General features: G+C 44.9%; 1 protein-coding gene across 1 annotated transcript in view; it reads right to left on the reverse strand.

Moving 5' to 3' along the window:
• The window catches only part of LOC126522453 (sodium-coupled monocarboxylate transporter 2-like), a 59,917-nt gene that overhangs the window by 21,004 nt on the left and 24,041 nt on the right, over positions 1 to 14,872 (reverse strand). The window contains exons 2-6 of the mRNA XM_050171196.3: positions 13,667 to 13,732; positions 6,095 to 6,146; positions 5,127 to 5,194; positions 2,718 to 2,875; positions 1,038 to 1,178 (exon numbers count right to left, since the gene is read on the reverse strand). Of these exons, the coding sequence (XP_050027153.2) occupies positions 1,038 to 1,178; positions 2,718 to 2,875; positions 5,127 to 5,194; positions 6,095 to 6,146; positions 13,667 to 13,732 (485 nt within the window). The remainder of the gene's footprint in view (positions 1 to 1,037; positions 1,179 to 2,717; positions 2,876 to 5,126; positions 5,195 to 6,094; positions 6,147 to 13,666; positions 13,733 to 14,872) is intronic.

Here is a 14,872-nt window from a genome sequence, read left to right on the forward strand (position 1 = left end):
GGGCACTCACCGAAATGCCAGACCGTTGTTCCTATAAAATGAACTTAAGCGAACATACACGAACGATAAAACTCGCGCAAGAAACCGTTGTGCCCATAGAAAAGAAAACGATAAGCTCTTCAGAGCCGAAGCCCTGGGTTTTGCTACGACGCCGATCTGATAGAGCACCGAGCGACAGGCTTATACTAGTGGGGCACTCGACCGGCTATCGCTCGCATCATCCCTGTCAGAGATGAGTGTTTATGCGGATCCCTTCGATACGCGCTAAGTCTGACGTTGCATGAGGTCGGTTGTTTCGCATTACCGGCTTTCCCCTTGAACCCAAAACCGATAAAAATATTGCGGTTTCACTCCGAACCAAAATAATGAATAAGGTCTCCGTTACTTTCTTGTTGGGGTCAAAAATATCGTTTCCTTTTTTTTTTCGTATTCGTTTGTTTCCTTTCAACCCACTGCTCAATACATGTTACATAAAAAAAAAATGGTTAGCTTAATTTTAGCGGGTTTGCCTTAAAGAAGAAAGAAAGTTCTGGCCGCATTTGAAACAAGAGTAATTTTTTGTGAAATATCGAACTTAATTTACGACGAGTTCTCGTATTCTCATATAAAACAGAAGAATAAACCTGTGAAATAGGAGCATGCGAAATCCTTTAAATTTGATATAAATTTGAAGGGACAGCCATACCCGCCAACCAAGTTGGTAAAACACTTTGTTCCGAGAACTTGTCGTGTAGGAAGCAGAACGTTTATTTTGACGATAGCCTGATTTCATTCTACGGTATAGCCACGCTATATTAACGTTTTGAAGCCTCTACTTCGTCTAACATATTGGCGTCACAAGAGTCACTCCTCAAGAGACAGGAATGGCGGAACTAAAAAAAAAAGCTCGAAAGGCTCAATACGTTGGTTGCCGCTAATTTACCTATTTAGTACAAATGTAACTCCATTAAGTTTTTGTTGCGACAGTCATAACACCTAATGAGCCGTATCCATCTCAAAAGCACTCTCAGCCACGCTTGTCGGCCGTTTGGACATACCTCTGGGCGCTGCCTAGAGTTCGTGAAGCCATGCACCTCTGCACAACAACTTGGTCCAAACCTACTCGGTAGATGGAAGCCGTCGTTGACGCTACAAATGCAGACCAGACGTTCTCATCGTGAGTGATGTCGAACGCCACGCTGGAAAGAAATGACATTAGGGAACAGTTACTCATTTGATATGCGTGTCGCTTACAGCATATTAAGGTCCACCTTCGATTACATACAGTGTGTTCCAAAACGTGGGTCTTAATGGGGGGATACGCACTTGCAGACTCAGTGACTTGAGGATTAACGAGTGTGTCCCTGATTATCGGAAAACAGCTCGTGTGCTACCTATATTAATGTATGGCAAAACTCTTTTTCGTCGTGACACTTTTCATACTGTAAATCTGACGAGATGTTTACGCGAGGTCAAATAGAAAGTGATTGACACTAGTCTGCAATGGTCGTGTGAGCACACAGACGCGCTTCCCGATCACATGACATCACTATCAAAGCCACAAAAGCCGCGTAAGCGTCGCAGTGAAATCAGGCTATCCGTGGCAGTTTATATTGTGCATCGTTGTGGAGACCGCCATGGTCATTTGAGAAAGGTGCGCCATTCCGAGGAGTTCACTGTCCGGTACAAGAAGTACATCAAACAACAAGCGCACCGTGTATGCATGCCTGCATCGGCTACTGGTGACACTAATTTTTTGTTGTATAGACGCGGGCGAAATGATGGTGGTGCTCATGTACAGTGAATTTACCAGTTCGCTCAAGCAAACACTAATTTTGGCCGCTGCTTCTAGCAGAACAGCCTCCCTGCAACTGCGTAGTATGTGCCACTATCTGTGCTTTTGGCAGGATATCAAGAGGGCGCCTGTAATGAAAGTATGTCCACCAAAGTGATTCCAAGCAAATTTATTCGCAGGAATAGTGAAGAAAGCTGAGATTATTATTGTTTTTTTTTTGCCGGCAGCCTGGCTAAGCACTTCCCATCCACCAAGGGCGAACCCCGCTGGCTGCACCATTCCGTCGCCACCGAGCCTCTCAACGCACACAGTGACGTCATCCCTCTCTTCCTCCATCATGCGCCTTGACATCGCTCCTATTTCCCTGGTCAAGTGCCCGTAACTTCCCCTTCTTTCCTTTTCCCTTCGCCAACGAATTACCGGCGCTCATTTCAGAAGGTCGCGACCGACTGCTTTCCCAGAACTCCGCATCCGAGGCGGCCCTCATGATGTTATCGAATTGACACTACCCTTGGAGATTCCTTTTCCATACGAAAGCCTCCTGCCCTCATAAGCTTTCAGATACATAGCATTGTCGTTCTTTATTTTTCTACTTAATGTGCCCCTTATCGCTCATATGCCTACCGCCTTGATCCTAGTGCCTATTGTTAGACGTTATGTTACCTTATATTCTCCTTTTGATTTCTTTTGTTGTTTAATTCTTTATACAGGCCAAACATGCCGTGAATACTCGTGTCTTTTTGTTACGATCTTGTAGAAAAATATCGCAATAGGGCGCGGGTAGGGCAGCCGCATTATTGTGCGTTCAGGGGAGAGAAGAGGTAGGCAGGAAAGCGCGAAGGCATGACATTGCAAAAGAAAAGAACAAAGTAGGCGTCGTTTTGCAGTGAGCCCTACTGCAGAGATTACAAGGAAAATTTCGGACAAGAAACAAGAAACTCACTTCGCCACGTAAGTGCGAAGATCCAGTTCGTGCAGTGCCTGCGAGGCACCTCTAGAGCTAGCCGAATCCACGATGATCTTCGCGATGACCGTTGTGGGGCCGAGTAGAATGAAGACTAGCTGCATGCAGTCCGTCCAAACAACGCCTCTCAATCCGCCCTAAGGTTGGTTTCCGGGAGAGGTGAAAGATAGGAAGAACGGCATATCAAACAACTGCAGCTTGAAAGGCACTAAGCAGCCCATGCATCAAATGGGGCGGAGAAAATGAACAACTCAGACGACGGCAAAGAGGTATACGAATAGTATAGACGCGTTGATGAAGGTGCACCAACCAGCCATACTGAACGTATACCAACTAACGCTAATGAAAAATTGTGTGAAGGGACGCAAAAGGGCGACTATAGTCACTATTCTTGTCCCGGGCACATTTGCCGCTCGTGGCTTTGCAGCTTTCAGTGGCATTGAAAGTGCACCAACACGCTCAGTGCAACAATTGCAGTGCTGGCTCCACAAGAGTGAAAGCACCTTCACGTAAATTTTGGCTGCGCCGAAGTTATTTTTCCTGCCATTATTGTTACTGTATGAAAGGTGAAGAAACTTATACGCTAAGGAAGCGGAAATTGACGAAGCGTGGATGGTGATAAACCATGGCGTGAAGCTATAACGTGGCAGATTTTGATCAGATAATCGAATTATATATATTGAAAGACCTCGCTGGTGCGCTTTCTTTTATGTCGATGTAGTCAATGTAATTATTCAGCTGTGTGTCGCGATCTTTATCTTGCGGTTACTTGTAATGAAATGGTTTACTTCGTTAGTGTCACAGCAGTACCAATGAGAGTTTACTGTAAAAGATAAATAAAATTAAGAGTATGCAAATGCAAACCACATTTTAGAATTAATATTAAGGGAAGCCTTCATGAAGCGGCTACTTAATTATTATACAACGTAATCAGATGTGTGTAAAATTACGCGGTTCTTTTTTTCAACTTATGCCACGAGTAATCTTGGTCAACTCTTACCTAATGCAATGTTTCTGTTTGTCCACTGCACCATTCTTAAGCTATGCCGATATACAAGCACCAATCCAGGTGGATGCATATTGTTAGAGGTGGACGCAGCGATGTCACTAGAACTAAGGTGATGTTTGTTGCTTGTCGATTGAAGCATAGTGAGATGATGTGTTTGCACAGAGAAGTACGACACACGTTTGAATACATTTAGGGCCTCAATAGCCCCTGTATCAGTGTGGCACATTTCAATATTCTGTTGGATCGGCCTAGAATGGGTACATACCCAATTACCCAAGAATGGTACAGGCCAAATATAGTATGTTCTAAGAAAACAATATATATTGCGCTATTCTACTAAGCATTCTGTGTGCTGTCATCATCATCATCATCATCATCATCATCATCATCATCATCATCATCATCATCAGCCTGGTTATGCCCACTGCAGGGCAAAGGCCTCTCCCATACTTCTCCAACTACGTGCTGTAATCATACCTAAAAAAATCTGCATCAGAGGTATGGGCTTTGTGTCATTGTTTATTGCTTTATTAGGCAGAACAGAGGTAATCTGGATGACACTATTTTGTGTGTGCTGTATACGAAACCACCAACTCCCATGGTGCTACCCGGCACAGCAAGCCAATGAACGACAGGCGAAACTTGGGGAAAGAGATAGAAAGCTTTGCTCTGGAATTTCTATAGCTTGCCGGCTTTTCAAGGTTAAAATTGTGGCGCCGTTTCTGCACAAATAAAGGCAAACGGTTTCCACTCCACCTTTCACGTTTTTTCTTCTGGCAATAGGCTTAATTTAGAGCGTGCCTGAATGCACGCCTCGCATTCGCACTTGTCCTTCATCAAGAACGTAAAACACCAGCCGTTGTTTACTTCTCGCGTTGTCCATTAAGATCGTACTCGCTCTTTCACTTTATATCTATATGTATATCTTGTACTGTAGATGTAAATAAACACAATTTCTTGCGGTGCACTACAAAAAGACGAATAAAGCGGAGTTCCATATTATACAGAATTTTTTACATCACTGCACTAGCTTGCTTTGCATTCGACAGGAGAGCCAAGGCTTACACTCAATGCACGATCGGCAGCTCCTAGGGTGTCATAACACAGAGCTAATACTTTTGACCATGCTATAGTCTTACTTTGCTTTTTTGTTTTTGTTTTATTGAGGCGAAAATAAATATAGGAGTCTTTGTTGCCGTACGCTGCTGACGGCTACCCCTGTCCACTGGGTTATTAAATAACATAATTTAAGAAATTCCGCACCACAACACTTCAAAATAATGCCACGCGCCTACTATTCCTGAAATATTAAGTGACAGTTTGACAGGTCATGTTAGGATGATAGTGTTGCGCTAGGTTTACTGTGCAGGAACACTCACCAGTGCCGTGTAGAGAGTTCCGCATACTCCGATTACGATGTTACACCAGATAAGGGGTGCTCCAAAAACTGAAATGTGAAGGAAAGCTCTCAAACAAAAGAACATTTACTGTTATTATGCACTCGCACTGTCCAGTCAGTAACATGCCTTGCGTCGGCATCAAGAAAGCAGAAGACCTTAGTATTCGTCAGATTAACCGTCTGCTATATCGACAATAACTGAGAAACAGATAGAGAACCAGATTGCAATAAAAAAGTCAGAAATAACCGTAAAATAGTGTTTCTTGCGTATCACTAAGCGTCGAGTTACTAGAGAGGGGCGCAAGATGATAGGATGACTGATTATAAAGCTAGGAAAAAAAAAATCTCATGAACGTGGGTAATGAAAAAGGAATTAAAACCTCGAGCATTCCTAAGCCTCGATTATCGACTCCCCGTCAAAAGAACTACATTGTCAGCTTCATGACCTTACGAGCAGGGCATTTCGGCCTTAGGTCCCAACATCAACACGCGTCAGGTTTTTGTATAACAGTCATTCGCTGTCGCTTTTGCGAGTACAGCAGACGCGGGTAATGTACATGATAAATCATCTGTGACAAGGCTTTGCTCGCAGCTATATTTACCCAAATTGCCTGTAAGATGAAGGAAATACCCGGTAATGGCTCATTGAGGGAAGTAATATTATCTTTTCAATAAAGCGTGCGCACATTTCTTCACTAGTAATAGTGTACTCATCTCAGAACAGTTTGTGCCTGTTGGTTCGTGCTCACTCTAGAAACTGCTTTCTGTACAGGAATAACTTATGCTACCTTCATGACGTGACAAATTCCCTGGCTTAAACACACAACGAATGAGGACGCTTGTGTTTGTGGCGCTTTCAGGGTTCTGCGCTAATGTATTTTGCATAGCCATGCAAGACCGACTATACCACCAGGTTTGCCTTCTAGTGTTTATAGTGTCAACACTTACTTGTGACAATGGTCAAGCTGGCTGCGTAGATGGACAGGGCGCCTATGCTTTGCTGAAAATAAAAAGGCAATAATCTCCAGACCTGTGTTTTAAGACTTAAATACATGTTCTAACAAGTGATTAGGGGTAAACATGAAAGAGTATAAGTTTTTCAATAGTAAGACAACGGAAAACGTTTAGAGGCCAATAGTATTCAAAAAGAAGAATGAGAAAACGATAAGGTGCTGTAGTGGGCCAGCTGGTTCTTCGACGTGATTGAATATTAAGCTGCCACTTCAATCTAACGTGAAGAACAGAGACACACCACTCGCAAGTAACCTGTGCGTTCGAGACGGCGTGTAGGAGCTTTGGGTGAACAGAAATTTGGTGGAAGCTTGCGGTCGCACTTAACAGAAGCATCGCGAAATTTCAAGGCCATATTTTCATGATTTTGATGGTTTCGGCAGAGTTAACGTTAATTCTGAGTGGTAGTGCATAAGGCTATACCATGTCTCTTCTTGGGTATAAAGTGATGCGACTGGCAAAGTGCGGCGATTGAGCCAGTATTTTGAAGAATAAAATGGCCGATGTTAATGGTGATGGCCGCATTTTAGCCCGCAGTGTCCCTGTGCACGCAATTGTATCTATTTTATTGCCCCGGTGCTTACTTACAATGGTAGCAAAGTTATTGTCACATGTTTTGAAGCCACTCAGTGGGACACAATTTGTTGCGGTTTAAGTGCTTTGATGTTTAATGGAGGCTAAAGTACGATCTCTCGGCTCCTTGTACTTCCGACAAGAGAAAGTTTTCTCGACACCTACGTGCGTGGGATGATGGCTTCTCTGGCAGGAACAACAACTTTAAAACTTTTAGCGAAGGATATATATACGCACATGTCCCATGTACCCAATAATACATGTACACATACCGAGGTATAACTGAAGTGGAGTCAGAAAGCAACTGGCGACGCCATTATCAATTTATAACGTTGTATAGCTTCTTTTTTGCTCCTTTTTTTGTTATTATGTAACAACGTCCTCTCTAACGCAGTATTCCTTCTAGAGCCTGAGAGGTAGATGAATGAATAAATATATTACCGTGAATGCCGCCCAAATACGTCACCAACTTAGAATTTTGATCTTAAGTTTTCTTGATAGAAATTAATAAACTGGGTTGATGAAGGCGCGTAATAAATATTAGAGCGGTAATATGAAACACGTGAACGTAAATTACACACAGAAGCCACAGAAAGCTGAAACAAAGGCTTTTCTGTCACATGAATTGTATTGCTGTTGAGAACAGAATGAGTATCGTCGTTGATTAATCCCGTTTGAGGATACGTGGCCAACCCTGAGGCATTTGTTGCCTCTCTAAATATATGCATGCAGCTCAGGTGTCTTCATGGAAACGGGACCGAACTAACCAAGGGTTGTATGTGCCCCAGATGAACTTGCGCTATTACATAACCACTTTAGGGGGTCACCAGACTACATTTGGTGCTCTTAGGTGCTTTTACGAAACTCCGAAATCTTACACAGCCTTTTTCTGTGTGCACAATGTCATTGCGCTAACCCCTACGTGAACAAATCACCATGAAATCCCTCTAATCACTCTGTCGAGTCTAAGCTGGCCTCACACAGGAAAAGTTATCGATACATAGAGGTTTCATTGAACATAAATTATAACCGGTTGGGCGGGAAAGTGTGCCTCTATCGTGATACTTCTTATCGAGGTAAGGGGGACAAACAGGGAAAGCGAGGGGTAAATGGTAGCTGAGGATGAGATAGGACAATTAACTATGTATTTACACATTGTTTAATAAGCAGTATTGGTAGCGTACATTGTAAAGTAGTTTACACACTTAGGAGTAAATAAGGGTTTACGATGGCCGATAACTCACACCCTGGCAGATTTTTTTTTTTATGGATGTGAGGGTGTGATACGTTTCGATATGAGTGGTATGAAAAGCAATGCCGAATGGGCCTTTTCTGCGAAAAGTTTCAAAGGATATGCATTTTTACAGTGGAGCTGTTAGAAGCTCGCTGGGTTTCTCTTGTGCGCAGCATCTTCGAGCTGGGGGAGAGAGAACTGAGAGAGAGTGAAAGCAGAGTATACAAAGAGCATAGCCAACACCCTCTAGAGAACTTAGGAGGTGTTGCCCGGATGCATGCCCTCTCCTGTGGAGCATGGGGCCGGGGGGTCAGGCGAGGGAGGAGGGGCGCTCTTCTCCGATAGCTGCTAGGGTACCTCGATGTCCTCCTCGCCCGCCGCTCCGTACCGAGTGGAAACAATCACGTCGTATACTACGGAGTTGGTCACGTTAATCGTGGATGCCATTGTAGACGCCTTTGTCGGACGCGGTAGGGACGCGTTGCCGGCGCTCATGTGTCTTTTGTGTCGTTTGGCACTACTCTATTGGCCTTCCCCCAGCTCCACTGGTCCCTGGTGTTTGCGATAGCAGAACCACGCATAATTCTTTTGCACAATCTACGTGTTCTGCAAACAAGAACAATGCCTCTAAACAGCATATTGTCGCGCAAACACGCTTTGCGCATTCGGATTCATTCCATAAAGTTAAAAAAAAGAACAATCGTCCAAGCCCGTCGTAAGCAATATCGCACGTGCTTAAAACGGGCAAAGAACACAAGCACGTGTTTTGTAGCTCAGTGAGAACACTTCCCTGCAATTTCTGATGTCCATACGCACCAACCGTTATACTATATATCTGTTCCGCACATATCAGAGGCGAGAATACTTTTCCGGAATACGCTATCACAAGGGACGTTTATTCGTGCAATCTCTTTGGAATTCATCTCAGCGAAATTGTTTTTCACCCAGACGGCTACCTCTCGCGGAATAGGCTTATTCGTCAGCGCTTTTCATTCCACTCATATCAAAACATAGCCGCTACGGCCTCGAATCGAATACGAGAGAGGATTGTGAACAGAAAAGCAATCTGCGTAGACATTGACGGCGTATCGCGACCCCTTTGCCAAAACCAACAGCTGCGGCTTATGAGCGACACGTGTGGAAGGGCAAAGGGGTGGCGATATCGCACCTGTGCGCTGTATATTTCGAGGGATCGGCGCAAACCTGATTCGGAGCTTTGTATTTTGAATGTGGCTTTACGGAAACATTTAGATCACAGGCTTTGTAATGAGATAATGAGGACATATGGAGGCACAACCGCATGTTTTGTGGAAGCGGCGAAGATCCTACGAAGTTCTACATTTCTTTGTGCCGCTGTTCTATCTCGTTTCAACCGGCTTTTATGCTTTTCAGCTTCGGCGCCCCTTTTCAACTTCCCCGATATTTTTTTCATTCCTTGTTTTGTTTTGGTATTACATCTTAACAAGAAAAGAAAAGGGGCGGTCGATTGCCTTTGCGACTGACGCCGTGGATCAACGACGTGCCACAGGCTAAAGTCGGCGGAAGTCAATTTTCAGTGTCACCTCCTATATAGGCGTTTACAGTACCACGTGTGTAAGGTCATGTAAGAGCTTGAAGAGGACAGGGAAATAAAAACACGATGAAGCCCGTCGTCTTTCTAACAGTCATCTCAGGCCAGAGAGAGAGAGCAGTGGTTCAGGAACGACTGATGGTCAATTCGCTTTACTCGAATACATGGAATTATTTTAAAAAAAATTATGGGGTTTTACGCGCCAAAACCAGTTTCTGATTATGAGGCACGCCATAGTGGGGGACTCCAGAAATTTCGACCACCTGGGGTTCTTTAACGTGCACCTAAATCCAAGTATTTCGCCCCCATCGAAATGCGGCCGCCATGGAATTATTTTAAATATGTGCCGGAAGGACGTCCCGTCTTTGGCTCAGCACGTACTCTCCTACCCACAGATTGGACGTACTCGGTGTTCATCACCTCGATTTATCATGCTTGGGGCGCACGAATTTATACGAACAATTTGATACGATGTACACATTCCTATGCCGTGGTTCACGAACAAGCTAAACCCTGGTCCACGAACAAACCCTGGTCCACGAACATAAGAAAAGGAACAGAAGAACATAAATTATAGAAGTCGGTATGTAATAAACATTGAAAATTGGCCTCGTAGCGATCGTCTAATTACCACTCTTGAAAAAATTATTATCTCATAAATTATTGTCAGGATGCAGGGTCTCCCGGCCCACCTTGACGAGATTGACGGCCTTCATCACTCCTTATATGCAGACGACATCTCCCTGTGTATCGACAAGGGTAGCGACGGTCAGATAGAATGCACCTTAGACGCAGCGGTCTCCACCATCTCCACTCAAATCGGAGCTGCTCTTCAACCGCCGAAGCCACCCGCCCAAGCCTACCGGCCAGTCGCGCCAATGTGAGGAAGTGCTCCTGTAGACGGAAGACGGCTCCTGTATTCCCCGAGTCCCGAAGATACGCATCGTCGGAATGCATCTAGCAGCCAACGGGTCAAATGCAGAAGCTATCTGCAAGATCCAAGGCAAGGTTACAGTGGCTACCCGCCTGAACAAACGCCTTACAAACAAGGACACGGGCACGAAAGAGGACAGAGTGATGCGCCTCATACACTCCCTCGCAATCAGTCACATTGCTTATGTGGCTGCCTTCCTCAACTGGAATGTCACCGAAAGGAAGAAAGTAGCAACTTTATACGCAAGACTTACAAGGTCGCCCTTGGCCTACCCGAGTCCACGAGCACTGCTCGTCTGCTACGGCGGGGGTATACAACACGCTTAAGGAAATCGTGGGTGCGCAAGGAGCCTCGCAACTCGAACGGATGTCCCTGACAGCCACGGGTTGGTACATCCTGCAAAAACTCGGCTTCAATTAGCACGCCTAACAAGGTCAGAAACAGGTCATCCTACCCGACATCAACGGCACGCTGATCGCCGCCCGTATCCCTCGAAACATGTGTCTCGAACATAATGGGGGCCGAGGCCAGGCCCGTGTCAAGGCACTGCAGCGCTGCTGTGGTTCTCGGTGGTGCTTTGGTATACCTGTTCACGGTGGTAGTCGTAAACGTTAACTCTGGGCTTACGCACGCGCGTAGTGTCAGCAAGCAATACCCAGAAACAGCTGAAGAAGTTGCGATTGCGCTTACCGACCCCCTCTGCAAGGTAGTTCTTAGCGACTCACAATACGCAGTTTATAACTACGCACGGTGGAGCATTTCCTTAGAAGCTCGCCAGATCCTAAGGAAGGCTGGTCGACAGCACTTCGATAGCACCGCAATCATGTGGTTCCCAGCGCACGTCGCCACCCCCACCGACGAGAGCCCCACTAACTAGAATGGGGTAGCAGACCGGTCTGCTCGAGAAATGACCCGCCGCGCAGAGTCGGAGACCCCTTCTTCGAGTTCGGGCCTCCTCGTGCGAAGCATGCGAGAACGCTTAGTCAGATACAACGACATCACCAAGCACTATCAAATAGGCAGGCGGGTACTGCCCCTACGTTACCCCAAGCTGAAACATCGCCAGGCAGACGTCTGGCGACAGCTGGCGACAGCTGCAGACACACACTTTCGCCAGTCCGGTGTGACTGCGGCACATTTTAACCACGCAATACCCGAGTGCTCTTCGCAAGCTATGTCAGACAACTAGAGCGACTCTCTCACACATGTTGGGGGAGTGTCCTGTCATAGCAGCTAAAATGGCAGTAGCTCCGGAGGCTCTTGCTTCGAAGTGGGCCGACGCACTGTGCAGCTTCAACCTCAAGATTCAAGAGTGGGCAGTCCAGTGGGCCCGAGAGGCAGCGACGAGGCAAGGCTTCGAAGTTACCTCGTGGGAGACCTGAGCCCGGGTCGTTGAACTTTACCGCATTTTCTATAAGGTTGCTTCCATACATGCACGCTGACATATAATTTTCATTCACCGTTGATTAACAAGCCCGTTATTGCGCTGAAAAGCATAATTGGCGCAGGAGATATATGCAACTCTCACATGTACGTGCGTGCACGCATGCAGACACGCACACGCACACACAGTAGACACTGACACACGCTCAAACGCACTCCGCACGCATACACGCATGAGCTGACAAAAGTCTTGTTTCCGTTGGTATTGTTCTTGATTAATTATTGTAGATAAAGGGGAAAGTAGGCTCAGTGTTCGTGCTTAGTTGGCCCTTGTTTTCGTTTTTTTTTTCATTCGCATTCTTCGTTCTGACGCAAATGATATTCCTTTCTCGCATGTAGGACAATTCTCCTACGGATCACTGGTGACAGAACGAGATTGCTGTGGAACGATGGTCCCATTAATTTCGAAGGGCATTTGTCGGGAGTGAAAGCAAAGGAAAACTGGCTAGAAGGGCCAGTGACATCGCCACAAAAAAGTGTCGCGATCAGCGGCGTAAGCGTCGTACTGAAATGTCCTATCTGAAATGAGTTGCCCGAGACAAGTCGGAAAGTTATGTGAAGCAGGCAGTGAAGCAGGTGATAGCCGCTCAGACATGAAATGAGTCTATGAAATGGAAGATTATATATATATAGGACGAGTCGGCAAATATAAGGGAACTCGGAGTGGCGTATCCGAACATCTGATTGTTTCTGTCGCTACATTATCAACTGCTTCTACAAGAAAATGGACCAGGTTGACATATAAGGATACGCCAAACAATCGTGGAGGCTTTATAGACGACATTAGAAAGGACATGGTGTCAGGCAGCGTTTCGACGTACGGCGTGTTTTTGACGGGTGTTTTCTACTCGAAGGCTATTTGCGCTGTCTGGATTTTTTTTTTGTTTTTTCATAAGCGCTTGGAGGCCGATCTATGGCGCAGCACGCGCGTACGTTCGCTTCAACGTGTTCATTGACGTTTTCTTATACTTCTCTCGCTTGGAAACTATTGGGCACACTGAAATATAGTGAAATATTTCTTCAAGTATAATTCTACTGATCGAATTATGTCCAAAATAGAATTTTGGGCGTCCGTTGTTCGCTTACGCGAATTATATGGTATTTACATGGCTATTGTATTGGTTGCGGCACTTATGCTGCAAAAATGAAAGTTTTCCTATATGCATGAGCAGTGAAAAGAAAATTCGGAAAAGCTTTTATTTATGAAGATTTGCTTTAGACGCGGGTCTTGTGCTTTGCCGAGTGAAGTTCATAGCCACCCTACACTGGAAAGATGTTTAGAGTTATTGGTTGTGTTATTCGTAAAACCCTCTCAGTCGCGAAGAAGACAAAGAATTAGCGCAAATTTCATTAGGACGTACTGACAGACATTCACGTTGCAGACTCCGACACCAAGGAACAAAATTGAAGTTAATACGCAACGCCCACCGTCATATGCTGACACCGGTGCGGACACACAGGCAGATAGACAGCTTCATTAAAGTGTTGTCTATCTGATTAGCAGTTCTGAAAGTTGCAACCCACATTTTCTTCTCGCGTGTTTTATTAGAGGCACACGAGGCTGAGTGCAGTGCGGGAAAGTTGAGAAAGCTGGGGGCACAAAACTATAATGTTTGCCTCGTTGGGCCCCTATTTTAACAATCTTGAACAGCATGTTTCACCCTGCTCCAGAGGTTGCACAAGATGACTAACGTAAGCCAGAATCGGTGGTACACGAATAAGCAGCATGCTGGTCAAATATTTTATTTCTCTTACCGTCAGGAACAGGTAGCTTCCGCAGGCCGTTAACGATATCGCCGAGTTGAAGCGCAGGCGAATGTACTGAAACAGAAAAGTGCATTTCAATTACCCTCCACGCACCCGTTCATGTGTTAAGCGTACGCCACGGGAGTGTCTTTCGTATTCACCCAGTAACAAATTCTGCATTGGTAACGTGAAAATTCCCACAAGTTGTTTCTTCTGAGGCTCTAACACGACCACATAGAGTAAGTCTGCTTTATTTCTTCTTATCTCGACTGCTTGTCCACTTTACTTCTCAACTCCAATAAACCTCTACACTTTGGGCTAATCAGCTAATAAAGATTGATTACCATTTTTAGTGTCCCTTCAAGAAGCAGAAAAAGAGGCGCACGAGAGGTGTTTCGGCAGAAATATAATTTAATTTTCTTTAATGCGGTTGCTGCCCTCTCTAAAGCCGGGTGGCAACAATTTTCACGTTTCTAAAGACATGAAACTGTGCCAAAATACTTATTTCACACTATTGCACTAATTTTCTTTCAGTTACGCATGTTCTACTTGTTCTTCAGCGACAATATTTCCTGGAAGGACAGACTTCTCATTGACCTAAAATGGCAACGCCTTGGAATCTCTGAACGTCCAAAACATTCCGTATCTGCGTGGTGCCGCGGGCCGTCTAAACGTAGTGGCGAGGAGGTGCCCTTAGAGACAACGTGAATGTATTATCTCTTTAGCCAAGGGGTTGGATTCTCTAGAGAGACAATAAATTTGCTTGATTTAAAACGTGTTACAAAATCTCTACATTGTTCTTATTTTCCCTCTTCCGCCCATTATACGTTTTTATTTTTTATTAATTATTATTATCATTATTTTGCTGCGCTAAAATAAAAAAACAACCTCGATGGGATTGGTATACGGGAGCACACAGGGCAACTGCGAGCAACCATAATAAAAAAGCAAGCACATAAACATAAGTGATGTCTACAGAGGAAATTTTATGGGGTGTTTGGCTGTTAAAGGGAACACATGAGTGAATGAAGCACAACACGTGTTGTTATATATATATATATATATATACATAAATATATATATATATATATATTTGCTAGCAAGTGCGGAAATGACCGCCTTCGCATAGTACAACATGTGGTTGGTAATGATGTCAGCTTTCTAATAGCGGATGTTCCAGCTGGAGTGTTGGCAAAGTGACAGGCACAAATCCAC

This window comes from Dermacentor andersoni, chromosome 6 (genome assembly GCF_023375885.2).
Source record: "Dermacentor andersoni chromosome 6, qqDerAnde1_hic_scaffold, whole genome shotgun sequence".
Lineage (NCBI taxonomy): Eukaryota > Metazoa > Arthropoda > Arachnida > Ixodida > Ixodidae > Dermacentor > Dermacentor andersoni.